The sequence below is a fragment of the Molossus molossus genome, unplaced genomic scaffold (genome assembly GCF_014108415.1).
Source record: "Molossus molossus isolate mMolMol1 unplaced genomic scaffold, mMolMol1.p scaffold_m16_p_2, whole genome shotgun sequence".
Taxonomy (NCBI): Eukaryota; Metazoa; Chordata; class Mammalia; order Chiroptera; family Molossidae; genus Molossus; species Molossus molossus.
In genome coordinates, this window is record NW_023425355.1 from 7,463,326 (window position 1) to 7,488,876 (window position 25,551).

General features: G+C 37.5%; 1 protein-coding gene across 1 annotated transcript in view; it reads left to right on the top strand.

Annotated features, from left to right (window-relative positions):
• Positions 1-24,099, top strand: part of LOC118635912 (vascular endothelial growth factor receptor kdr-like) — a 143,440-nt gene extending 119,341 nt beyond the window's left edge. Inside the window, exons 25-27 of the mRNA XM_036270957.1 lie at positions 1,334-1,415; positions 10,726-10,826; positions 23,645-24,099. Coding sequence (XP_036126850.1) covers positions 1,334-1,415; positions 10,726-10,826; positions 23,645-23,846 — 385 coding nt within the window. The 3' untranslated portion in view covers positions 23,847-24,099. The remainder of the gene's footprint in view (positions 1-1,333; positions 1,416-10,725; positions 10,827-23,644) is intronic.
• Positions 24,100-25,551: the final 1,452 nt, after the last annotated feature.

Below are 25,551 nucleotides of genomic sequence, written 5' to 3' on the forward strand. Positions count from 1 at the left end.
TATGTATCATGAAGTCGAGACTTTTATCATTGATCCCTCAAAACAGATATAGGTCTGTATAAGTTTTCTGCAATTTACAACTATAATTGGATCACTTTTTTTCAGAACTGATACCCTCAGTCAAAGAAAAAAAGGATGGAAAAAATATACTTACCTTTTTTTTTATGGGCATCAACAAAAGGAAAGTTAAAGCAATGCACTAGTTCAGAATCAGTGAGTTTCACCCTATTGCAGAGTTTTGTTCTTTTTCTCCTATAAGAATACACTGAGGCATATAAGTGTTCCTTAATCATAGTAGCACTAAAATGGGAGAAGGTATTCAGGACAATGAAGTACCTTGAACTGTGGAACAAAGCAATCATCTTTACTGATCGTTTTTTCAGTGATTTTCCTTAGCTTATATCCTTAACATTTCATAGCTGTGAAGGTTTTTGGAAGTAAAGGGAAGTAAGTTCTGCTTTAGGAGTCAAGAGACCTGGATTTTGATTTGCTACATGACCTTAGGCGAGTCCTTTACCTTCTCTGAAACTTGGTTTTCCTGCCAAGCAACAAGATGGAATTGTTCTAAGTCAGTAGTTCTCAAACTTTAGTGTGCATTAGAATCACCTGCATGGTTTGCTATAACAGGTTTCTGGGTCCCAGTAAAAAGATGTGATTTAATAGGTGTGGGAGTAGAACAGATATTCTGAATATTTAACAAATTCCTAAGTGATGCAAATCTTCTGGCCCATGGACCATACTTTGAGAAACACTTTTTCTAGATTACTTCAAAGGGCCTCAGTGCTCTAGAGTTCTGAGTTAGCTCATTTAGAACAGTGGTTATTTAGGGTCTTTTTAGTTATGGGACATGTTTTGGTATCTAATGAAGGCTATGGACTCTCTCACCAAATTATATGCACACATAATTTTGTATATAATTTAAGGAGGTTTATCTTTGTACACTAGCTATGGGTCTTCTAGGTTAAAAATTCTTAGTTTTGACCAGTCCTCTTTCCGTTTTACAGATGAGGAAACAGGCTCTGAAGCCTAGATGATAACTTGCTGACAGTTATATAACTATTCATTTACAGACTCAAGAGTCAATCTTGAGTCTTAAAATGTATGGGCTAATTTGTGAATGCCACACTCCCTCAAGTGTCATTGATCAACTAACAGACTTTTTCCACAAGCATTGTCAGAGGATTTTCCATAGGGCTAAAACATGTTATTTCTAAAAACCAAGTTATAGGCCAAAATGGCTGAAAAACTGAAAGGGACTGTCCCATGAGAGGCAGCAATCCCAAAAGGGAAAGAAGAAAGCCTCATACTAAACCCTTCTTTTTTTCCACAACAGCACTGAACCCCAGAAGGATACCCTGATTGGATCATTTGATGAGATGACGTTGACTAAGAAAAATGAGGAAACTGTATTTAAGGTTAGTATTGCTTAATTTTTCCATGGTTCCAAGTTACAAGATATCTGGAGTTTCCTTTGTGAAATAGTCTCTAAAGTCTCCCACATGCCCTTCAGGACTGAATCAAGATATGGAGCCCAGATTACTGTCAAGAAAAAGGGATAAACACTTATATATGGAATCTAATGAACAAAATACACTGATAATCAAAATAAAAACAGAGGCATGGATACATGAAACAGACTGACAGCTATCAGAGAGGAGGGGCGAGGGACTAGATGAAAAAAAGATGAAGGGATTAGCCAAAGAACATATATGCATAACCCATAGACACAGACAACAGTGCGGTCATGGCCAGAGGGAGGTGGGGTGAGGCAGGGGCTGGGAGGCAGTAGACAAGGATGAGGGGGATTGGGGCATCTGCAATAGTGTCAACAATAAAAATAAAGGTTTTAAAAAAGAGATAAACCAGTAATAAAAAGTGAGGGTTAGGGAATGAGAATGGTGTAAAGGTCCTTGGAAAGTATTTAATCTAACCATCCTTTCAACATGAAAAACTGAGGAAGTGATTAGTGATGTGACTTAGAAAAGGTCACAGTGCTAATGGTAGAAGTGTGGAAATTCAAATTCATGGTCTTTAGTCCTCATAAAAAGCTCATTACATTAAAAATGATAAACTGGAAAGATATGTCAGGACTCTAAGTCCCAAAATAAAATTAAATGAATAATTCTTCTCTTTACAATCATTAATACAGAGCACTTGGAAGAGAGCCTTACAAAATGTAAATATCAGATATTAATATCACTAAAACATCAACCTATGGCTTCTACCTTAGCCAAACGAATCTTCCTTTAAAATTCAGCCAACGAATCTGGCACAAGTTCTTGATCACAGATACCTGGGATGCTCCCTCTTCAAACCTTCCAAAACAAAAGTAATTCTCCACAATACTCTATCTCAGGACAGCAGTTCAGCACATAAATAGTGTTCTAATGTAATAGTCACAGTAGATTATGTTCCAAACATATCTCAGTATGTCTTATCACATGGTGTGGAACTAGGATATCACTGCAGCATTTCCTCACATCTAAGCCTTGAAAGAAAAAGAAAAGAAAGAAAGAGAGAGAGAGAGAGAGAGAGAGAGAGAGAGAGAGAAGAGAGAGAGAAAGAGAAAGAAAGACAGATAGAAAGAAAAAGAAATAGAGAGAAGGAAGGAAGGAAGGAAGGAAGGAAGGAAGGAAGGAAGGAAGGAAGGAAGGAAGGAAGGAAGGAAAAGAAAGAGGAAGAAAGAAAGAAAGAAAACCCTAAAACCCTTCTAGTTTGTCCCTGATTCTCTCTAAACACTAATAATGTCTTCTGCTCTATGGGCATATATTTAATGAACACTTTGCTAAGCCTGGCATTCAAATGCCAATCAGTAATAGGACAACTAGACAGAAGATCAACAAGGAAATAGAAGACGCAAACACCACTACAAACTACTCAGAACTAATAGAAATCTATAAGCCATTTCACTTGACAGCAGCAAAATACACAAGTTTTTCTGGAGTACATAAGGAACATTCATTAGAATAGATCAAATATAAAAAGCAATGGTAAACTTAGAAGCACTTGAAACCATATAAAATATGTTTTTGAACAAAAGTAAAGTGAAATTAGAAATCAACAATAAAAGGAAATTTTTTAAATTCAAAAAATAATGTGGAAATTAAGCAATGCATCCCTAAACCAGAGTTAAAAAACAAATTAAAAAGGAACTTAGGAAATACATTTATAAGCACAGAAACAAATCATAACATAACAAAATGTATGAGATGTAGCCAAAGCAGTGCATAGAGGAAAATTTATAGCTACAAATGTCTATATTAAAAATAAATTAATAAATCAATAACCTAGCCTTTCACCTTAAGGAACCAGAAAAAGAAAAATAAGCTAATCCAAAAAATACAGAAAAAAAAAAGAATTAATAAAGATCAGAACAAAAATAAATTAAATAAAGAGGAGAAAAACAATCGGTAAAATCAACAAAACCTCAAAATTGGTAATTTGAAAAGAGAAAGAAAATAAACTTTTTGACTAGTCTGACAAAGGGGGAAAAATACAACATTCAAATTATTAGAATTGGGAATAAAAGAGAAAACACTACTACCAACCTTCCATAAATAAAAAGGTTTGTAAAGGAATCTTATAAGTAAATGTATGCTAAAAAATTAGCCTGAAAATGGACATATTTCAAGAGACACAAATTACCAAAATTGATACAAAAAGAAATAGACAAAGTGAGTAGACCTATAACAAGTACAGAGATTGAATTAGTAGTCAAAAAAGTTCATACAATAAAAATCTCAAGACAGTACAACCTTACTGTTGAATTCTCCCAAACATTAAACAAGATTAATACTAAGTCCTCACGAGTTCTTCTAAAAATAGAAGAGGAAACGCTTTCCAGCTCATTCTATGAGACCAATATTACGCTGAAATCAAAATGAAACAAAAAGACACACAAAAAAGAATTCGCAAATTCCCACACCCTTTTATAATAAAACGCAAGAAACTGGGAGTAGAGGAGATTAAAAAGACAAACAGCCTGAATGAAAATCTCAGAGTTAAAATCATAGTTACTGGTAAAAGACTGAAACATTGATGTGAGAGAGATACATGGATTGCCTGCTTCATGTACGCCCCCTACTGGGGATAGAGCCCACAACCTGGGCATGTGCCCTGACCAGGACCTCTTAGTCCATGGACAATGCTCAATCTACTGAGCCATACCAGCCAGGCTGGATATTGTTTTTAAAATTCATTCAGCCTTTCTGTATATTTTTACTATAGAATTTAATCCATTTACATTTAAGGTAATTATTGATAGGTAAGGACTTACTATTGCCATTTTGTTCACTTTTTTTCTGGCTGTGGTGAAGTTCCATTGTTCCCTACTTTTCTTCTTGCTATCTGTTTTGTTGTGTGTGTGTGTGTGTGTGTGTGTGTGTGTGTGTGTGTGTGTGTGTGTGAATGTCTTCTTGTATCGGTTTTCTTTGACTACTTTACTATTTTGTTTTGTTTTGTTGCTACAAGTTTTTCCTTTGTGGTTCTCATGAGGCTTAAATAACAAATCTTAAAATTTTAAAACTCTATTTTAAACGGATAACAACTTAACTTTGATAGCATTTTTAGACTTTACACTTTCACTTCTCCACCCACTCACATTTTAGATTATTAATGTTCCAGATTATGTATTTTTACTACATTTGTTCATTAAAATTTGTTTTATTTTTTAACTTTACTTTTATTGCCAACACTATTACAGATGTCCCCCTTTCCTCCCTTTGCCCATCTCCACCCAGCCTCTGTCCCCCCTTCCCTGTGGCCATGACCTCACTATTGTCTGTGGCTGTGGGTTATGCATATATGTTCTTCGGTTGATCTCTTCACCTTTTGTCATCTAGCACAACTCCTCCCCCCCCCCGCCCGCCCCCTGCCGACAGCTGTCAGTCAGTTTCATGTAGGGTTGTAAATGAATTGTGCACCACTATTACCTTATTACAGAATAAAACTTGGACTATATATTTGCAATTACCAGTGAGTTTTATGCTATCTTCTTATGTTTTCATGATGGTAATTAGAATTCTTTTACTTCCTCTCAAATAAATTCTTTAGCATTTCTTGTAAGGCAGGTCTAGTGGTAACAAATTCTTTCAGCTTTTATTTGATCAAGAAAGTCTTTATCTTTCATTTCTGAATGGTTTATCCAGGTATAGAATTCTTAGTTGACAGGTTTTTGTTTGTTTGTTTGTTTGTTTGTGGTACGTGCCCCTAGCGGGAACCAAACCCGGGACTCTCTGGTCCACAGGCTAACGCTCAACTGCTGAGCCAAACTGGCCAGGGCCTTTTAATATTTTAAATATACCATCTCATTTTCTCCTGGACTGAAAACGTTTTGTTGAAAAATCCCACTAATAGCCTTATGGGGAGAGGACTCCCCTGTATATAACTTGTCTCTTTTCAATTGCTGTTTTCAAAATTCTTTCTTTGGTTCTGACTTTCGACAATTTAATTATAATGTGTCTCACTGTAGCCCGTTTCTGGTTCAACCTTTTTGGGATCTTTTGGGATCATGCACCCTTGGGTCTGGGTGTCCATTTCCATCCCCAAGTTTGATAAATTTTCAGCCACTATTGGTTTAAATATACTTTCTGTCTCTTTTTCTTTTCTTCTAGAATTCCCACAATCCACATAATGTTTCTTTTAATTTTGTTTCATAAGTCCCATAGTCTTTCTTTACTAATTTTTATTCTTTTTGTTGTTGTTGCTCTGACTGGATAATATCAAATGTTGTGTCTTTTAGTCAGTTGCATGGTTTAACTGGCTTTTGCAACTTTCTATTAAATTCTTCAGTACAGTCATTGTATTTTCAGCTCTAGAATTTCTGATTAGTTCTTTTTGTGGTTTCTATATATTTGTTGAAATTAGTTTGTGCATTGTTGTTTATTTTTACTTTTGTATAGTTGTCTTGGTGTTCTTGTAGCTCACTAAAATCCTTTGAGATATTTATTCTGAATTTTTTGTCTAACATATCATACATCTTATTTCTTTAGGTCAGTTATTGAATGTTTATTAGTTTCTTTTAGTTGTATCATGTTTGCCTGTTTTCTTATAATTCTTGATTCCTTCCATTGGCATCTGCCCATAGTAAGCAGGCTTCTCTTCCACATTTTACAGTTTTGTATTGACAGAGACAGTTATTCACCAGTCATCTCAATTTGGGTTTTGAACATATCAGTTGCTATACTCAGCAGTGGGTTGGACTAGAAATGAGCTCTCCTGCCTGGTTGAAGTGTTGAAACCAGCTCCAAGCTCACCATGGCTATTTTCTTGTAGGCTTGACTGAAGCTGACCCATACCCCAAGTTCCCACGCTAAATGTTGTCACTGGCTTTGCTCTGCAATTTATCATCTCTGCCTGCCTTGCTCTCCACTTAAGCATTGTTTGGCTATGATGCTTCCAGGTGCTCTGACCAGGATTTCTGGTCAGACAAAACTGGGTGCCACACTCAGCAGTGAGCAGTACTATGGCTCAGCTTACCTACCTTCGTGGGGCAGACTGGGCTCCAGCAACAGTAAAGCTCTTCATTTGATCATCTGAGTTAAACAGGCTTGAGTTCCCTGATTAGACTACACCACCAGTTTGATTCTGCAGATGAGCAAAGCCACAGGCTGGAACTACTACTTGGGCTCTGTAGGTAGGAACTCAATCTGCTAAGATTTGAGTGTTCTCCCCTTCTTTGTTGCAATGAAGTTTCCAGTGGTCAAACCCTATATATTCCTCCTCAATCCCTATGAGGCAGGAAAAGAGTTGGGACCCCCAGAAGCAACACATAATGCTAGGTTAGCTGGATCAGCATCTCAAGCTCACTTTTTCCAATGGATAAATTATAAGCTTAAAGGACACTTCTTAGCATGGTTCTGTGCTGACCCAAGGATAGGGGCTGTGCATTTAGCATGTTGCTGTTATTATTACCATTCCAATGCAGTCTGTTTTGGTTTCTGTGGTGTAAGGGGGTGTTTCAGCCCCACTCATGTATTCTGTGATTTTTTTCAGTGGTGTCTTGTCCATGAATAGTTCTTAGTTGTTCATCTTTTGAAAAAGATCAAACTAGGAATGACCTTTGTCACCATCTTGGTGAAATCACTCAAACTTTACACTTTAAATGAGTATATTTTATGGTATGCCATTTTTATCTTAATAACCCTATTATATAAAAAGAAATTCTGTGAGGTTTCAAAGGCTAAAACAATTGCATGGATGTTGTAAGGAAAGAGGTATTAAAAAATATATTGAAACTAAAGAAGGTTGAATAAAGGAACCATAGGTTTTCATATGTCAGATGAGTGAGACTATTTGAGAGTGTTTAAGCAAGATTATCCTTTATTGATTTTGAATAGAAAATATACAGGGATGAAGGATAAAAGTTGTTACAACTGGGAACCAAATTTTTTTAAAAATCATGCATACATAAAATTTACTTTAGAGGTAGTCCTCTATGTGGGGGGGGCAGGGGATGTGAGTGAGGCTTAAAAACTAGAAAGTAAATAGATGAAAATATAAAAATGTGTCAGAATACAGGTGATTGAGGGAAAAAAGAAAAGTAGTATAAAATAGTTAACTAAATAAAACAGGGACTGAATAAATAGGTGGGAAGTTAGAAGAAGTGGTAGGGTTGGTAGGTTACTCTGTAATATGGATGTGATATTACATTTTCTTCAATTGTCCAGGCACCAACAGGACCTTTACTGGTCTTTTTTATTCCTTCATCAACCCCACCCTATAACATACTTATTGGTTTCCTTTGACATTATTAATTGAGGTCTGATCAATTCATTTACCATTAGAGGTTAAAAATGTTAGGTTATTTCTCCCTCAAGATCTTTCTATTTTAAAGAGGACACTAAGTTTCCTTCCATCACCATTTATCCACCCTACACCCTCTTCTACCTCTCCCCACCCCCCTTTCCCTCCAGTAAGCACTATGCTGTCGTCTGTGTCTATGAGGTTTTTTTTTGTTTTGCTTTGCTTAATCTCTTCACCTGTTTTTACTTAGCCCCACAACCCCCCTCCCATCTGACAGCTGTGAGTCTGTTCTGTATCTATGAGTCTGTTTCTATTTTGTTTGTTGGTTTATTTTGCTCATTAGATTCCACATGTGAGTGAAATCATATGGTATTTGTCTTTCTCTAACTGAATTATTTCACTTATCATAATACTCTCCAGGTCCATCCATTCTGTTGCAAAGGGGATGACCTCCTTCCTTTTTATGGCGAAGTAGTATACCATTGTATAGACTTGACTTGGGATGGTAAACACACAATACGATATATAGTTGATGTATTATATAATTGTAAACCTGAAACATATAATTCTATTAAACAATGTCACCACAATAAATTCAATTAAAAATAAAAATATACAAAAAGAAGACACTAGGGAAAATATAGGGTTTAACAGAAAGACATTAATGCTGGAAGTTAGGCATCTGATAGGAAAGTCTGACTCTTTTTATAAGTAGAAGGGAACATTTTCATCATACCACATAGGCAACTGCCTGCTTCGTTATAAGCATGAACAGAAGAGGTAGGAGACTAAATGATGCCTAAGTTCTCTTAATTTGCTTCATTCCAAACATATTTTTGTTCTTAAGAATTTTTTATGTTGCCAAGAAAGTGGTTGCATATTCTTGTTGAAAAATTCTTTTGAGTCTTCATTACCTTCCAAAATTCTTACTTTTATTTTGAAGCCTAATTTAGTTATATAGAAAATTTGAATAGTGAATTGTGTTTTATAAATTATACCTTTAAGTTTTGGACAATCCAGTCTAGATTTATTAAATTTATGAAACTAAAAGGAACTCTTAAGGTACTTTTATGTAATTTTCACTCTCTACCACTTGTTAACTTCAGACTTGGGTAAATTGGGCCACTTCACTGAATTCTATTAATTCATTAAACAAGTATTTATTGAGTACCTCTGTGTGTCAAGTATGGTGCTAAGAGCCTCCATTTTCTCACATGTGACATGAGAATAATAATATCCTACTTTACAGGGTTGATGTAGGGGTTTACACAAAATATCTACCAATGTTCTTGATATAGAGATATTCAATAAATAATTTGTTGTTTAAAAGATTAAAAATTACTAAAAATTAAAGAAAAAAGTAGGAATAACTTCAAAGAGTGTCAGAGAAAAATTTTCATGATGTTGAAATCCAAACCATACTCAAAATCTGACGTGTGCTTAGTGCTTTACAGGTTACCAGGTATTTCCCCTCCATCATCTTATGAAATCTTTATAATAACTCTAGTTGGGAGGAAAGACTGAGAGTACTATCTATGTTTTACAGATGAGGAAACAGTCTTAGAGAGGGGAAATGGCTTTTCTAAGATCTCTTGGCTAAAATGGTGGCAGAATGAGGGCTCTGATCAGTGGCCAGCTCTCAATATTCAATTGGGTGCATCTCCTCCCAACTTCCACATTCTGTGACATCACATTGGTAACTTGAAATTATCCATGGTGAGAGTATTTATATCACAGAAATTGGTGAATGTTATACATTAGGCCTTTGTGGGGGGTGGAGCTAGTTGCTAGACATTGACCAGCATACCACTCACTCCTCCTGATGCATTTAGCAAACAGCTGTCAGTATGGCTTTATAAAGATGATGTTAGCAGTCTTAATTCTGTTTTTTTCTTTTTCTTTATTGATTTTAGAGAGAGAGAGGAAAGGACAGGAAGAGAGAGATAGAAACATTGATGAGAGAGAATATCGGTTAGCCGCCTCCTACATGCCCCCCACTGGGAATTTATTTGGCCCACAAGCTGGGCATGTGCCCTGACCGAGAATCAAACTGGTGACCTCTTGGTGCATGGGTCAACACTCAATCACTGAGCCACACCGGTCAGGCACAGTCTTAATTCTTAACTGATAGTTTAACTCTGATTTGAGCAGAGGATAATTTTAGCATGATGAAAAATTTATATCAAACCCTCTGACAGATAATTTTATCTTCACCTAATATCCCAATGCAGAAGCCAAAACAAGTAAACCTTTGGGTCCAAAAAAGTTTATAGACTTTCTCAAGTCATAAATTGACACGAAAGAAACAAAAAGAGAACCAAAATACCTCTCTGAGACCCCACATTAGCTATTCAGTGACAGAGAAATTTATTAATTAGGGAATAGGTTAAGCTACTATAATAAAAAAAAAAGAACCCTAAAATATCGGGATTTTAAAAAGTTTCTTCTTCCAAATTGCTTGATAAAAAATGGCTTTTCAACTTTAAACAATATTTTTAAAAAGATCGATGTTTCTTTCTCTCTCACATAATAATAGTCCAGGGGTATGGGGCCAGTCCATACTGGGAAATAACTCAGCTCTAGGAAGTAACCTAAAGATCTAGGTTCCTTCATTATTGTTACGTTACTTTCTCTTAGAGCATAGGAGATTGTTTTTATGCACATGGTTACGGCTGGCTCATTGCATACAAGCCTGAAGGAAAGGGAAAGAATGGAAGTCAGGGACCAACAATTTTCTTTTAAGGAATGACCTTAAAATTACACGCATCATTTCCACTCATATCTAAATGTCCAGAGTATAGTCACTGGTCCACACTTAGCTTCAAGGGAAGGTAGGAAATCATTTTTAGCTGGGTGTTAGGTGTTCAGCTTACTAAAAGCAAACCAGGGTAGACTCTATTCTGGGAGCCTTGATCAGCCTCTCAGATGTTTGGTCCCATGGGTCAGATAATATACTAATTTCTTTATCCTTTTTCTGTCTAGGACTTTGAAGGAGATTATGCAACTGTACTGAACTGGAATGAGATCAAGACCCAGAAGCGCCTGGAAATTCACTCCTGGCCACATGGGATCATGGCCTTAGAGTAAGTACCATACTTAGGGATATGCAATCAGGGGAGAGATGCACATATATGATTCTAATCCACAGTGTCAGTAAAAGACATGTTACCAAAGATATAATTTCTCCCTCTCAGTGGCACTTGAGATATAGGAGCACCTTTGCACCTTAGTGATGAGAGACATCTTCCCAGATACTCCCCAGAAGCCACAGATCTTCTGGCCATTATATCTAAAACCCTCACTTTTTCAAATTATTCTAATAGCATTGAAATTACTGAGAAGATAGATTAACCAAGGTTAAAATTTGGGATTAATGGATATTGAGAAAAGGAGATTTCAAGACTATTTGTATTAATTATTTATTTATGTATTTAACTGAAGATACAAAAATAAATAAGACACACCCCTATATTTGAGGATAGATTGTAATAATCTGTTTGCATTCTACTTCTTTCTATTACTTTATAAGTGTTTCTAATTGTTTTCCCAGGCTGGCAGGGGATCTGTTTCCACATCCAGAATGTTATTTCTCCAAAAGAAAGGGTTATATTGTATGTTTTCCTGGCCTCCACTTATAGCTCCTCTAGAATAAAGGGTGTTCTGTCAGAGACTGGCTCCCAGCACTGTTTCAGGCACATGACACACATTCATTCGTTGATTTATTCCCTCATTTATTTCAACAAATATTTATTGCACGCCTGTTTTGTGCTGGTTGCCTTTATAGTGATGGGAACACATCTGGAAAAGAGGAAGCAGGAAAGTGTGTGACACGAGATGCAATCTTTGAATTATGTAAGGACAAGATCATTTAGGCTTTGTGAACTTTGGCTTTTACCCCGAGTGAGATGAGTAGCCATTGGAGGGTTTAGAACTGTAAGGTGACATAGTATGACTTGTATTTTGAAAGAATCACTTTGAGCCCTGACCAGGAAGCTCATTTGGTTAGAGCATTGTCTCCATATACCAAGGTTGTAGGTTCAGTCCCCAGTCAGGGCACATGCACGAATGGGGGATGAAAGATGGGAGGTGGGAAGAGATAAACCAAGAAACTTATATGCATATATGCACAGCCAATGGACACAGACAATAGATTGAGGAAAGCAGGAAGGGGTGGGAGTGGGGAGGAGGAGATCAATGGGGAAAAGAAGGGAGGACATCTATAATACCTTCAACAATAAAAATAAATAAATAAAAATAAAACTTAAAAAATGAATCTACCAATGACTGTATAAATAAGTGGAATAACAAATCGATGTTTCTCTCTCTCCTTTATTCTCTCTCTAAAGCTCGATAAATAAAAAATTTTTAAATTGTTTTGGCTACTCTACGAAGAATAGACTGTAAGTAAGTAACAATGAAAGTGGGAAGATTAGTTAGAAGGTTATTGCTCTAGTCAAGGTAAGAAATGATGGTGGCTTGGAATGGATGTGAGAAATAGACATATTTATTGAGCATTGAAGATTGTTGTCCTTTGCTAAGTTATCAGATATCTCTTGGATTCAGATTCCTTATCTGTAAAGTGGGATTAGTAATTCATACCTACAACAAAGCATTGTTGGAAGGAAAGTAGCAATGATGGCAAATCAGCCAAAGGTTTTAAAAGGGACTGCAGCTTGGATCTTCATCCACTGTTTTTGTTCTCTGCCCCCCACACACCCCACCTCCAAGGCAACTAAAGGAATTGATAAATGTCTAAAGAACCATGATTTATGTTTTATCAGTTAGCCAAATCCTTGGCTCTTTCTTCTCCCTACTTTCTTCATGTTACATATACACCCACGAAATGATTCTACAGTCCCAACCCCTTTCATCAGCACCAAATTACCTGAAGTGGAATTTTTTTTAAAAGAGCAAATAATAAATCTTTCTTCACTTTCTAACAAAGCTTCCAAACATACTCACTGTCTTAGTTTGGGCTGCTATAATAAAAGATCATAAATTTGATGATTCATTAATAACAAAAATTTATTTCTGATAGTTCTGGAGGCTGGACATCTAAGATCATGCCAGGATGGTCGGGTTTTGGTAAGGGGCCTCTTCTGTGTTGCAGGTGGCTGACTTGTACTTGTTTCTTCACATGGCAGAGAGAAGAGTGAGCTAGCTCTCTGACCTCTTCATATAAGGGCTCCACCCACATGACTTAATCACCTCCCCAAAGCTTCACCTCCACATACCATCACCTTGTGAATTAAATTTCAACATATGAATTTGTGGGGACAGGCATTCAGTACATAACGCTTACCTACTAAAGTCCAAAGCATAAGCGCTGATGCCACTACACTGTCATCCTCCAGAGATAACTGACAAACACACACTTTGCTCAGCTCTCAGATTTGATCCCACTCTGATAATGATGTCTTTGTGTTCAGAGACAGATTTATACCCACTCCCCCTAACCTCAGTTCCACACACTTACCTCTGGGTTCTGCTCATATATTCAGGAGGAAGAGAGAGATTACAGCCAGTCTCAAGTAAAGCTGGCAAGAGAACTTCATGTGCACTGCCTTGCCTTTTCTTACTCCAACACTTATCTGTCACCATCAGATCAGGAAAGACCTTCAAGAATTTGTGCATTATAAGGCTCTTGTTTTATAGGTGTAGATGCCCAGAGAGATAAATTTTGCTCAAAGCCACACTTTAAAATAATAATAATAATAATAATAGGTATACCTACTAAACTCTTATACCATGCAGCAGTTACTCAGTCTTCACAACAGCTGCATGAGGTAAATACTATAACCATTCCCATTTTTTAACAAAAAAGTAAATTGAAAGTTTAAATAATTTGCAAAGTTCTCACAACTACTATTAGAGGCAGGATTTCAATCCTGTCCTTCCTGCTGAATCCAAAGTCTTGTTTTAGAGCATGATCTTGCTAAAATAAAGCTAACTAAAGTCCAGTTCTCCAGACTCCTGGATAAGTGCTCTTTCTAATATGTATAATTACTAAATAAACCCAAAAGTAAAGACAGAATAAGGCAGTGAACCTTCAACAAACACACAGACTCCTGGGAATGGTGACCCCAGAGACATATGACAGCTGTTTGGCTCATCCCAGTAGTTCAAAGTGTGGTGCAGTGTTTCAGAAACAGCTCAGGGGAAACACTGGCAGACAGAGGATCTCCCACTGTGAAGTTATTTTTTTCTGGGGAGTGACCTGTTTTCCTCACCCCAAGTATTCACCACAGTTTCATAGGCTTACCTACCACTCAAAGGTTCTCTCTAGCTCAGTAATTAAGTAGAGGGCAAAGCTCTCAAAGGAGGTAGGCAGAGGTAAAGTAGCAAGAGCTGCCTCTTTTTCCAGGGGTGAATGCTACAGGTGCATTCCTGACTTTTGTCTGCAGTTATTTTTATTGAAAGGGGAAATGCCATTTTCCAAGAGCATCTGGGCGGTGGATTTTTTGTTACTTGCAACATAGTTGTGCTCCCATGGCTTGGGTTGCTTGCTCCTCTCAAGAGAGAGCTTTCAGACTTAACCTGTGTCGTTTGTTTGACATTCCTCACCCATCTATCCAAACTGGTTCAGATGTACGTGAACACCTGTGCACACAAATACAATCATAGTATTAAGATTATATTATTCACAGAACAAGGATCTTACAGCCTACTTTATTTTTTTTAAATTCTTATGTGTATATAGTCTTCAAAAAGGTCACTTTTGCATCCATAATATTCTTTTGTTTTTGAAGAAACATTGTATAGATTGGTACACATTTAAATACCAGCCTTCATTTTACAGTTTCCCAGCTGAGTATGTGAGACTTTGGGCAAGTGATGGCAACACTTTGAGTCAGTTTCCTCATCTAAGTACAAAAAGGGAGTATTCTCCATCTCACAGGGTGGCCATATAAAACCAATAAGTGAGTATAAATCACATAGCACAGTGCCTGGCCCATGGTTAAGTTACTTTATAAAGATGAATTTTATTTCTCTTTATGCAGAAATTAACTTTTTATTTCAAATTTGAATTTGTGGTTTTTTACTCCTCATTGCACTGCTGCTAGAATAAACAGCTTATTATTACTGGCACAGGGGAAAGGGAGTCACCAGTTGAGCTGCTTCTGTGATTTATTGCCCTGGACCTCAATATCACTCTTCCAGGAAACTTTTGGCTTGGTCAGGTGTCTGACAGACATTTCAGAAGGTACCATCTTCATTTCAATACCATCACCACCATCACCACCCCCCACCACCACCATCACCACCACCACGCTACCACTGCTAAGAGCTAGAAAGAGTCAAGGAAATTTTTATTGAGGAGGCTAAATTTCATTCATCTTAATTACATCTCAACCCTGTCATGCAAAAATCTCTGTTTTTGCCCCCATTTAGATGAATGTATTTTTACCACACCAGAACTTGCAAGGTCTCAAGGGCCCAAAAGGTCCAAAACAGCATTTGCTTTCTAAATTTTTGAAATTTCTTAAGTTTTTATATTTATTTTAACTTTTCATTTTGAAACAATTATAGGTTTATAGGAAGGTGTAAAGAAATATACATGGACATCCCATGTATCCTTCACTCAGGCTCTCCTGATGTTAACACTTTGTGTAACTATAGTACAATATCACAATCAAGGAAATGACATTGATAGACTCCACAGAGCATATTCAGATTCTGCCAGTTACATACAAATGTGTGTATTTATAGCTCTGTGCAATTTGAAAACACATACAGCTTTGTGTAATGACAACCAGTCAAGATAGATAATAGTACTGCAACCACATGGCCCTTCATGCTACCGCTTTATCACTATGCCCACACCCTCTCTCCCCATCCACAGCACAGAGTAACTACTAATATATTTTCCATCTTTATAATTATGTTATTTCACAAATATTACATACATAAATGGTATCATAGAGCAGGTACACTACTGAGATTGGCAGTCTTCTCACTGTACATTTTCTTCAGTTTAATCTAAGTTGTTGCCCATATCAATGGTTAATTCCTGTTTCATTTGTCAATTACAGTTTACATTCAACATCATTCTGTATTAGTTTCATATATATGGCATAGTGGTTAAAAAGTCATGTACTTTACATAGTGTTCCCTCAGATGTTTCAAGTACCAACCTGGCCCCATTAACAGTTATCACAATATTCTTGACTATATTCTCAGTGCTGTAATCTACATCTCTCTGACTATTCTGAAACTACCAATTTGTACTTTTTAATCCTTCATCTTTTGAACCCAGCCACCCAAGCCCCTTTCCCTCTGATAACTGTCAGTCTGTTCACTGTATCTATAAGTCTGTTTATATTTTGTTTCTTTGTTTATTTTTATTCTTTAGATTTCACCTATAATTGAAATCATGAAATTTGTCTTTCTCTGTCTGATTTATTTCACTTAGCTAAGAGTTTTTATCATGAATGAGTGCCGGATTTTAATGAATGCTCTTTCTGCATCTATTTATGTAATCATGTGACTTTTATCTTTCATTTTGTTTATGTGATATATCACATTGATTGATTTGCAAATATTGTACCAACCTTGCATCCCCGAAATAAATGCTACTTGACCATGGCATGTAATTTTCTAAAATGCATTGCAGGATCCAATTTTATAATATTTTGTTGACGATTTTAGCATCTATGTTCATCAAGGATATTGGCCTGTAATTTTATGTATTTGTTATGTCTTTATCTGGTCTGTTTTGGAATGAGGATAAAACTGACCTTGTAAAAAGAGCTTGAAAATTTTTCCTCCTCTTGAATTTTTTGGAATAGTTTGAGGAGGATAGGTGTTAGTTCTTCTTTGAATATTTGGGAAAATTTGCCTGTGAAGCTATCCAGTCCAAGACTCTTGTTTGCTGGGAGTTTTGTAATCACTGCTTTGATTTCATTAGTTGTTATTGGTCTATTAGGGTGTTCTTCATTTTTCTGATTCAGTTATGGAAAATTTTATGTTTCTAGGAATTTGTCCAATTCACCCAGGTTGTCTATTTTGTTGGCATGTAGTTGTTCATGATATTTTCTTACAATCATTTGTATTTCTGAGATGTCAGTTGTTACCTCTCCTCTTTCATTTCTGATTTTATTTATTTGTGTCCTATTTCTTTTTTTTCTTTCTTTCTTACTGAGTCTGGTTAAAAGTTTATCAATCTTGCCAGCTGGTGTGGCTCACTGGTTGAGTGTCGACTCATGCACCAAGAGGTTGCTGGTTCGATTCCTGGTCTGGGCACATACCCAGGTTGTGGGCCCAATCCCCAGTGGGGGGCATGCAGGAGGCGGCCAATCGATGTTCTCTCTCATCCATGTTTCTCTCTCTCTCTCCCTTCCTCTCTCTCTAAAATCAATAAAGAGAAAAAAAGTTCATCAATCTTTTTTATCCTTTCAAAGAACCAGCTTTTCATTTCATTGATCTTTTGCACTATTTTTTGTTTTTAGTTTTTGTGTCATTTATTTCTTCTCAGATCTTTATTATTTCCTTCCTTCTTCTACCTTTCAGCTTTTCTGCTGTTCTTTTTTCAATTATTTTAGGTGTAGGGTTACATTGTTTATTAGAGATTTTTCTTGCTTTTTGAGGTAGCCCTGTAATGCTATAAACTTCCCTTTCAGGACTGTTTTTGCTGTGTCCCATAGATTTTGTGTTGTTGTGTGTTCATTTTCAAGTTTCTAGGAAATTTTTATTTCTTCCTTGGTTTCATTGGTAACCCATTCATTGTTCAATAACATGCTATTTAGCCTTCATGTATTTGAATATTTTTAAGTTTTTTTATTGTGGTTGATTTCCAGTTTCATGCCATTGTGATCTGAGAAGATGCTTGATATGATTTCAATCTTCTTGAACTTGTAGAGACTTAGTTTGTGTCCTAACATGTGGTCTGTCTTTGAGACTGTCCCATGTACACTTGAGAAGAATGTGTATTCTGCAGTTTTGGGGTGTAATTTTATGTAAATATCTATTAAATCTATTTGGTCTAGTGCTTCATTTAGAGTCTCTGTTTCCTTGTTAATGTTTTGTCTAGAGGATTTATCCAGTGATGTCAGTAGGCTGTTGAAGTACCCTGCTATGATTGTATTGCTGTTGATTTCTCCTTTGAAATCCTCCAGAAGTTTTAAAATATATTTTGGTGCTCCTATATTGGGTGCATATACGTTTACCAAGATTATATCTTCCTGTTGGCTAGATCCTTTCAATATTATGTAGTGCCCTTGTCTCTTGTTATGGCCTTCATATTGAAATCTATTTAATCAGATATGAGTATTGCTACCCAAGCTTTTTTTGTTTTTTTGTATTTGCTTGGAAAATTTTTTTTCATCTCTTCACTTTCAACCGTGTGAGTCTTTTGTTGTGAGGTGGGTCTCTTGTAAACAACATATATATGTAGGTAACCTGTTGCTTTTCTCTTGCTGCTTTTAAGATTCTCTCTTTGTCTTTAATTTTTGGCATTTTAATTATGATGTGTCTTGGTGTGGGCCTCTTGGGATTATTCTTACTTGGGGCTCTGTGCTTCCTGGACTTGTATGCCTTTTTTCTTCACCAAGTTAGGGAAGTTTTCTGACACTATTTCTTCAAATATATTCTCTAACCCTTGCTCACTTTCTTCTTCTTCTGGTACTCCTATGATACAGATGTCATGTTTCATGTTGTCCCACAGCTCTCTTAAACTGTCCTTCTGTTTTTTAATTGTTTTTTTTTTTTTCTGTTTGGTTCTCTGATTGAGTGATTTTTTTCTACCCTGTCTTCTAATTTGCTGATCTAATTATCAGCATTCTGGCTATTCCTTCCAATGTGTTCTTTATTTCTGCTATGTCATTCTTCATTTCTGCTTGGTGTTTTTTCATTTCCAGTTCGTTGATTTTTATTGTTTCTATATCTTTACTCATGTTGTTTAGCTCTTTACTCATGCCATTGAGCTTCCTCAAAACCATTACTCTGAACTCTACATCTGATAACTTGCTTATCTCCATTTAACTTAGCCCTTCTTCTGTAGAATTTTCTTGTTATTTCATTTGGATTTGTTTCTTCGTTTCACCATTTTGTCTGTCTCAGCAGAGTTTGGAGCCTGCCAAATTTTCCCTGTGAGTGTCGATGTTCTGATGATTGTGGCTCCCTCTGCTGGGTTTGGATGAGTATGGAAGGAATCAGCCTAACACAAATGTCTACTCTTACTTTCCTGGGTAGGGATGCAGGCCAAACAAAGATTCAATTATCACAGAGTTTTTGCTCAGTTACTTAATGTGCCTCAGGTTGTAGTCCTCAGCTGAATGAAAAATCTCACAAGTGGGCAGGGTAAGAGGATTTCCAGCTGGTGGGGCAATTGCTTTCCCCTGGGCAAAAGTTTCTTTGAGAAGAAAATGGTTTCTACAATGTGGGTTAATGGCTTGGTGCAGAGACCTAGGCCTCAGCCTTCACAGCTCAGTCCCCAGAACCATCACACCCAACACTAAGAGCCGTGTCCAAGGCTCAAAGCCTTCAGAGGCTTTTCTCTGCCTACTAGCTGGCAGATAGTCTCTGGCTGTTAATGAGCCTCAGGTTGCACTTTTCCAGGCTGGGTACTGTTAAATCCGTGAGGGGGGGGGGGGCTGTTGCTTCACCAGGCTAAAGCCACTCTGAAGAGAAGAGGCTGCTTGTCAGAGATGGCTACTGTAGCATGGAGGAGTGACTCAGAATAGGAACCCAGGCCTCAGCCTTCACAGCTCAGTCCTGAGAGCCATGAAGCCCCACACTGAGATCCAAGTACAAGGCTCAAAGCCTTCAGAGGCTCTTCTCTGCCTACTGGCTGTCAGGTAGTCTCTGGCTGTTAATGAGCCTCAGGTTGCACTTCTCTGAGTGGGTGCAGTTAAATTCTCGAGGGAGAGGCAGTTGCTTCTGCCCCGGACTAAAGCTACTCTGATAGGAAAGGCCTTTTTGAGGAAGATGGCTACTGCCATGTGGGGGTATGACTCAGCAAAGAGCTCCTAATGGCCTCCTTTGCAGCTCTCTCCCTGGTGCCACAAACCCCTAACTCTCCTCACAAAGCTTTAGTCCATTCCTCCTTCACTCTTCTGAAACCCAAGGTGAGTGGCTGTAGCTGTGATTTAGTGCACTGGCTCTTTAGGGAAGTTCTGGTGTTCCCAGAACCACTCCCTGCTGGACAGAATCTCTGCTTTGGTGATTTTCTTAGCCAGGTGTTATGTGGGTGCCTTTCCCTGTTCTGCTGCTCTGTGCTGGGGACACAGCTTGGGGTTTAAACAGCTGACTACTCAGAGGGAGCTTCTCACAGCTAAGATAGCCCTCAGCTGCTGCCTGTGGGAACCCAGCCAGCCCTCTCATGCCTGTGCACCTCCTACCAGTCTCAATTTGGGGTCCTCTTACATCCCTGATTATAAGAGTTCTCTCTAGCTGCTCTTCAGTTGGTTTTTCCAGATGACTTGTCTTTATTTTAGTTGTAATTCCAGTTTTGTCCTGGGATACGGTCTGTGTACCTGTCATTCACTCTGCCACCATTTTCTCTTGCTTCCTGTTTCCCATAGATTTTGTGATGAGTTTTCATTTTCATTTGTCTCAAGGTAACATTTTATTTTTTTCTTTGATCTCATTGTTAACCCATTCATTGTTTTGTAACACGTTATTTAGCCTCCATGTGTTTCTGTGTTTTTCAGTTTTCTTTTTGTGATTTATTTCAAATTTTATAGCATTATGGTCAGAGAAGATACTTGAAATGATTTTAATCTTCTTAAACTTATTGAGGCCTGTTTTGTGTCCTAACAGGTGGTCTATCTTAGAGAATGTGCCATTGTGTACTTGAGAAGTATGTATATTCTGTTGATTTGGGGTGAAGTGCTCAGAAAATATTTAAATCCATCTAGTCCAGTGTGTCATTTGAGACTGCTGTTTCTTTGTTGATTTTCTGTCTGTAAAATCTATATTATTATGACTGTATTACTGATGATCTATTCCTTTATTTCCACCAAGATATGTTTTATATATTTAGATAGTTATATGTATGGTGCATAAATGTTTATAGGGGTTATATCCTCTTATTTGAATGATCCCTTTATTATTATGTAATGTCCTTTTTTGTCCTGTATTATAGCCTTTGTTTTCAAATCTATTTTGTTTAATATAAATATTGGTACCCCAGCTTTATAAATTTTTATTTGCATGAAATGTCTTTTTCTATTCCATTACTTTTAGTCTATGTGTATCTTTTTGTTTTGAGATGGGTCTCTTGTCAATAGCATATATATGGGTCATGTTTTCTGATCCATTCAGCTACCCTATGTCTTTTTATTGATGCATTTAATTCATTTACATTTAAATTGATTATTGTTAGGTATGTACTTATTGCCATCTTACTATTTATAACTATTTTCCCGTTTCTCTCTTCTTCATAGAGAAGGCCTTTTAACATTTCTTGTAATACTGGCTTGGTGGTAATGAACTCTCTTAGCTTTTTGTTGTTGTTGTTTGGGAAGATCTTTATTTCTCCTTCAACTTTAAATAATAACCTTGCTGGGTAAAGTAGTCTTGGTTGTAGCTCCTTGCTCTTCATTACTTTTAATATTTTATACTAAACCCTTTTGTCCTGGGGAGTTTCTTTGAGAAATCTGCTGATACTTATGGGAGCTCCCTTGTAAGTAACTAATTGTCCTCCTCATGCTGCCTTTAAGATTCTCTCTCTTTTTTTTTTAACCTTTGCCATTTTATTTATGATGTGTTTAGTTGTGGGCCACTTTGGATTCATCTTGATTAGGACTCTGTGCACCTGGACAAGTATGTCATTTTTCTTCACCAGGTTAGGGAAGTTTTCAGCAATTATGTCTTCAAATACTTTCTCAATCCCTTGCTCTCTCTCTCTCTTTTTATTCAGGTACCCCTATGATGTGGATGTTTTTATAACTGATGTTTTCCCAGAGTTCCCCTAGACTTCCCTCATTTTTTATTGATTGATTGTTTGATTGATTGATTGCTCTACTTGGGTGTTTTCAAAAAAAACTAACACTTTTAAAACACGTACCATGTACCAGGCTGTTCCAAGTATCTTGTAATATAAAAATTTATTCAACCATCTCGATTCTTTATGGTAATTATGTGTTTCTTTGATGAAGAAACTGAGGCACAGAGATATTTATTAACTTAATGAATAGCAGAGCTGTGATTTGAATGTAGGAATTCTGGTCATTAGAGTCTTTTCTTCTAACTGTGATCCTTAAGAGATCAGAAAGGGAGGGATTGCCTACTGGGAGGGTAGGATCTGTCTTTCTGGGCAAAGTGGGGTGTGAATAAGACCTGGGATAGTAAGTAGAATACAAATGAGTATGTAAGAAGAAAGAAAGTATTCCAATTACAGAAAACCATGGGCAAAGGCAGAGTAGGAAGGAGGCCAAGAAGTGTTTGACAGATAGGAGAATCAGCAGGTTGGTCCATGGTGGGGAAATCAGGAAGAAGTGACTTTAGGTTCACTTAATCATGGCTTACATTTTGGAAAAGACTTAAAAGTATCTTCCCTTTGGGAGATGATATAACATTTGTTATATCTAACCTCTTTCAGGGTTGGCTGTTTTTACCCAGGAGATAAAAGTCTTAAGCCACAAAAGAATAAGTGGTAGGGTTGGAGTTTAAGTCATCTTCTACCTGACAGAATAACCATACACATTTAAATGACATGACAATCACGTCAGTGGTACATTTTGTTACAGAGGTATGGGTCCCTCAGAGATGACTCCTTATCTCCCATTCTCTGAATTCACTCAAGCTCATTCAAAGATGGAGTGGGAGGAGCTGTAGCTTTTCTTCAACTTGAAAACTTTCATATGTCATTGAATTAGATTTCAGGAAAAAGGAAAATGTCATTTATTTTGATACTTACAGTCTGATGTACAATAAAAATAGAGTCATTAATCAAAGATTTTATGTAAAAGAATCTCATTAAATACCTATCAAAAGTTTTGTTAAATTGGTAGGAAAACTGGGACTCTTGACTCCAGATTATAACCTAGGACCTGGGCTCCAGAAGTCCTGGGGCCCTAAACAGTCTATAAAACAAGAAAAGCCCCTTTTGGGGAGTGCCCTCAGGCATTAGCTTGTCATGGATTGTTGGGTGAGAGAGACAAAGAAGGAGAAGTTCCTTTCTGCCATAGGGTCTCAGGATGAGGAAGCAAAGGACTATCAGAAGAGAAACCCAGGGCCCTAATGCCAGTAGAGTGCTCCGAGGTCCAGAGAAAGAAGTTGCTTCCTGCTGTTCCACCCCTACTGCAACCACTCTGGCAGGCCTAGAGACTTTCATTCCTCCTTTTATATAAGACTAAAGTGAGTTGTAGTGAAGAGAAGAAACTAGCCTAGGGTCACAGAGGATTCTTTCTGTGACAGAGAACATGACTCCTCAAAGCTTTAAGTTAAACTATATGCAGTTGTCATTTTTATAGGCCAAAAATAGTCGAAGAAAATATTAGAACCATAAATACCTTAAAGGTCATCTAATTTCACTCTTTCCTCATATTCATTCTATATGAAGAAATTGAAGCACATGTCATGACTCTTCCAAGGTTACACAAGTCTGTAGAGTTTTCTAGGTCTTGAAGGAGTGTCAGCAGTGAACACATACCACATTGTAAATATTCCTAGTGGCTTTTGCCAATCAGATCAAAAACTGCCTGCTAGAAGGAACCACAGTTTCTATGTCTTGAGTTTTCCCATTTGCTTAGCAAAAGGTTAGCATAGTTCATGTAGACCTATGCTGATCTTTGGCTTCCCCAAAGGGAAAAACTCAGTATTTTCAAAAGAAGCTTCAGTCTTTCTACATGTCTGCCAACATCTGGCATCTCTCTGTCTAAAATATGCCCTCCTATCTCCAAAATCATCAGTTCTAGGCTAAGGATGTTTTTTGTTTTTGTTTTTCCCCTCTGACCAGCCTAAATACTGTCATCAAGAACAAGGAGTTCCTTCAGAGTGAGACTGAGATGGAGCTTGTGAAATACCATTCAGCTCTTGAGCTTGAAGAGGAAGACCAGATGAAAGACACTGCCCTCCTGCCACTGGATCCTACCCTCGAATGCCACAGTCCACCACCTGACTATAACTCTGTGGTTCACTACAGCACTGTACCCATGTAACCTGCTATCAAGTGCCCTTTGCCACCCCTTTTCAAACTACTACTTTTTTTTGACTCAGAAATCACTAATTCTTTTCTCATTTATGTCATGGTAATAGACTTACTAACTTGGGACTAGAGAATGAAAAAAGAACAACTTGGTAGAGAATCTCTATTCCTCATACCTTTTTGGGACACAGCTGGCCCAAGCCAGGCCCACAGGCTTGCTAGAGAGACAACATAATGTTCAGTCCCATTTTTCTTCCTATTAAACACCAATGACTCTACCTGATGTATATAGCCCCACAACAGCACCTTTAGTAATTCCACATGTTCCCCTACCACCAACTTGGCCTATTATACTTGTATGAGTGCCACTAGATGGAACAATCTCTGGTGAACCCTCAAAGACCTACAGAGCTTCCAGTCATAATCTGTGACCCCAACATATTCAGATCTTGGCAATCAGCCTCCAAACAGGACTTGGTACACTTTTACCTGGATATCTGTTCTTTAAAAAATTTAGAGCAGTCTTTATTCGGATCTAAAATCTACTAGGTTTTACCAGTGGAAGGGAGTTGGCAGCTATTTGCCTGCAATGTCACCTATGAGGCATCTTTCTAACACTCCACAGCCTCCTTTGGTTTCAAGCAATTTCTAGCAGCTCCAATGAGAGTTGAGCATGCCCAGTATATTGAGGATACTCTCCCTATGAACTACCAGTTTTATTATCTTTGTGTTGTTCCCATGCCAGAAAACATCCAGTCACACTCATATGGATTTCAAGAATACCATGACTTTGTTATTTAAGCTCCCAAATACACATGTCAGGTACACAGGAACACATAAAGTGTGCTACATAGACTCAGACAAAAGCAATGAAGGAAGGGTTTGTGCCTGCTGCCCTTACAAATTAGCCTATACTTCTCTCCTTCTAGAAAGCCCATGTCTCTGCCTCCCTGTCAAAGGAGGAAAGTGTAGTCACCTCCTGGAGGTTAGGGGTAACAATGATAAATACTGGCCTTGTCTTTAGTTTCTTCTTTCAAAAGCAACTATCTAGTTGAATCACATCTGACGAGGTAGTGTGTCTCACTTCCACCCTAACCCCGGGATCATGAAGCCACACCAGACTAGACAATGTACTCATCCCTGTATTGTATGGTGATATTATCCATTGACTTTAGAGGTAGTGAGTGTCCTCTTCTAATTCATTCTCATAGCATCAGGGTAAAACAAGAGTAAGCAGCATTCTACAAAAATTAGGACCTGAAAGATGTTATGGGTCCTTCCTACTCCTCATTTTGTATATGAAAAATTAATAACCAGAAAAACTAAGGGGCTTGAATGTATGTCTCCAACTGGCCCAATGCTTTTACCACTATTTGGACCATGTAGCCACATGTATGCATATACATAAACACTTATTAATGTAAATGATGATGCCATGGGAAGAGATCTCAAGAGTAATTTTTCTTTTGCTTCCCTTTTTGGCTAGCATGCACACAGAAAACATGCCTTTTTCATGGAAGCAGAGGCCTGAGCTTCTGTTCCAACTGCTCCCACCTCTTCTATAGGGGCCCAAAGTATCCCAGGACTGCTCAAACCTAATTTTCACTTGTGACTCGAGCATTAGTGATGTAAAAGGCAGTGAGAGGCAAGTTACTCCATGTCTTGTCCATTAAAAAGTTTGTAGCCTTGGCTGGGTTGGTCAGTTGGTTAGAACATTG